The 2,328-nt window shown below is 43.5% G+C and overlaps 2 protein-coding genes across 2 annotated transcripts; one reads left to right on the forward strand and one right to left on the reverse strand.

Annotated features, from left to right (window-relative positions):
• Positions 1–294: 294 nt before the first annotated feature.
• Positions 295–1,352, forward strand: SARC_14481 (hypothetical protein). Its single transcript, XM_014291382.1, has one exon. It carries the CDS (start codon positions 359–361, stop codon positions 971–973), a length of 615 nt encoding a protein of 204 aa, XP_014146857.1. The 5' UTR covers positions 295–358; the 3' UTR covers positions 974–1,352.
• A 316-nt stretch (positions 1,353–1,668) lies between these two features.
• SARC_14484 (hypothetical protein) lies at positions 1,669–2,218 on the reverse strand (the record flags this gene model as incomplete). Its single annotated transcript, XM_014291383.1, has 2 exons — positions 1,669–1,773; positions 2,024–2,218. 2 exons carry the CDS (start codon positions 2,216–2,218, stop codon positions 1,669–1,671), a joined length of 300 nt encoding a protein of 99 aa, XP_014146858.1.
• Between the last annotated feature and the right edge of the window lie 110 nt (positions 2,219–2,328).

The raw sequence follows: 2,328 nt of genomic DNA on the forward strand, positions 1-2,328 counted from the left end.
GTATGTATGCATGTATATACATACATACATATTATATATATATATATATATATATATATGTGTGTGTGTATGTGTGTTGTGTGTTATATGTATATATATATATATATATATATGCGTGTGTGCGTGTTTGTAGTCATGTGCTGTTTCTATATTCGGTCCAGTACATTTTCCTGCGTGTGGATAGAACTTGCGTTGCACTATTTTGTGCTAACGTTACGAAGTATGTTTCTGGCACTTTAATAGTGGGTTTAACAAACAGTCTCTCAAACAATAGCACATATCTTCACATCTATCTCATAGGTATATCTGTCCCAAAGCTCCTGGATTTGGGTCTGAACCGGAAGTGGACTGCTTCCTTATGACTGGCCTGTTTGGCTTTTCTACCTACACACGCTGGTCATTCATCCTCATTGGCGTCTCAGAACTCCTCCTTGCGCTAGGGCCACTCCGTTACTCGCACACATATCTCATACTCTCCCAGATAGCGTTCGGAAACTCCCTGCTGGTGACCTTCGTTTCCTATACGTTTCTCGTGCCCGGTGTTGTCTTCATCAGAACAGATTCGTCACACGACACAGAACGCGCACTTCTCACCAGCGCTACGGCACATATCATGCATCTGGCCAACGCGGTGGTGTGCTTCCTGGAGTGGAGATACTTGTCAAAGATACCGGCTGTGGTTCAGAGTTCGTTCCATGTCACAGCCCCTACGCCTACTGGTTGCTTCATGAGCACCACAATCTCAGACAGTCTGCGAGCCAAACTTTTGTTTGACTGTACATATGTGACATTTGCGTTAACGTTTGTAACGACACATGGTATCGTCTTTTATCCTTTCTTAAACCCACATAATCCATCCACTCCGATTGCCATACTTGTACTGATAGCCGTCGCCGTTGGGCTGTGGGTGTGCTGTCGCAAGGTTGTTACTTCCTTGCATGGGCCGCAGAGCAAAATGACTAAGCATGCGTGAATGGTCACCCTACCCCTGGTAGCCGGCACGTGACAAGTAGTTTTCAGGTTGAATGCTACCGAAGAAAAAGGGGAAAAGAATGATAGATACTAACTATAAACAGATGTCAAGCCAGTAAGTAAGCACTGTTCTCCATTCCCGGAGCATCGAATTGAACCCTAAACCTAAACGAGGAATGTTCTGCAAGAGAACTTCGACGACACCCTTGCTAGGAGACATAACATCCGTCACAAACGAGAAATAACACTACAATTGCAATATATATATATATATATATACATATATACTTACATACATATATATATAGAACTAAGCGACTTTGTAGGAAGGAGTACATACTCTTCACATGCTCATCCCGCGGAAACGGAATGGCTACTCAACCTACAATACAAAACGAAAATATGTACTCAATCTAAACAACTGACGATGCACATGATCCCATTTGAGATACATACACCACAGGCTTGTGAAAGTGGGAGATGAATAAACACATTCTCTTTCGCATACGCGGGATACTGATTACATTCAACAGTATAATAAACATGTCAAGGTAGCACTAGACACTTGTATCCAAGTGCCAAGAAGCAGAGCCCCTCATCTATCAAGGTGGACAGGGATCGATTTTAATATTCCTGTACCTATCCCACAAAGATAAAAAAAATCACATGGGACTGGTGGCTTTCGCGAAAACCAATCTACAATGTTGTGATAAGACCAGCGATCGTAGTCGACACAGCCACGGCTGCGTATCCAGTGTTGTAGACACCAGGGATGGTTAGTGCCAGAGCTCTGTCCCAAACCTGAAAGATGGCGGATAAGAGGGTTGTCAATCAGAAGTTCATCCGCAATCAAGTTCTATAATACTACACAGAGAGCAGGCCTCGGAGAAGGACGCAGAATACGTGCAGAGAGGCGCTGCTCGAAAGGTATGGAAGCACTTTGCTGACTACACACTTACACACTCCACCCGTCTGACTAAAAAATGCGGATGCATACACACTACAATCCGTGTTAGGAAGAAAACAAAGTCACTGTCGGTAGCTCGCTTACCATATGACGAACTCCATTGACTGTGTGATATACAAATGGCCAGGCCAAGACAAACTTTGTGGCGTAGAAGCAAGCGGGGGGGATCTCTAACTTCTTGATATCTTCAAGAATTTCGGCGAAAGGCTTACCCGCTACCATGGTACCAATTCCAAAAGTGGCCATAGCTGGAGAGGGACAGCACATAGGAGCAGACATACTTAAATGATGTGGTGCCTTTACGTATCTGATCCGCGGACAAATTTGATAGTATGCACAGGAGTATCTTACACTGAACATACACGTATATATATATATATATATATATA

Source organism: Sphaeroforma arctica (assembly GCF_001186125.1).
Source record: "Sphaeroforma arctica JP610 unplaced genomic scaffold supercont1.4685, whole genome shotgun sequence".
Taxonomy (NCBI): domain Eukaryota; class Ichthyosporea; order Ichthyophonida; genus Sphaeroforma; species Sphaeroforma arctica.

Coding starts and splice junctions, on each gene's coding strand:
- SARC_14481 (XM_014291382.1), top strand. CDS start 359: ATGACTGGCCTGTTTGGCTTTTCTACCTACACACGCTGGTCATTCATC.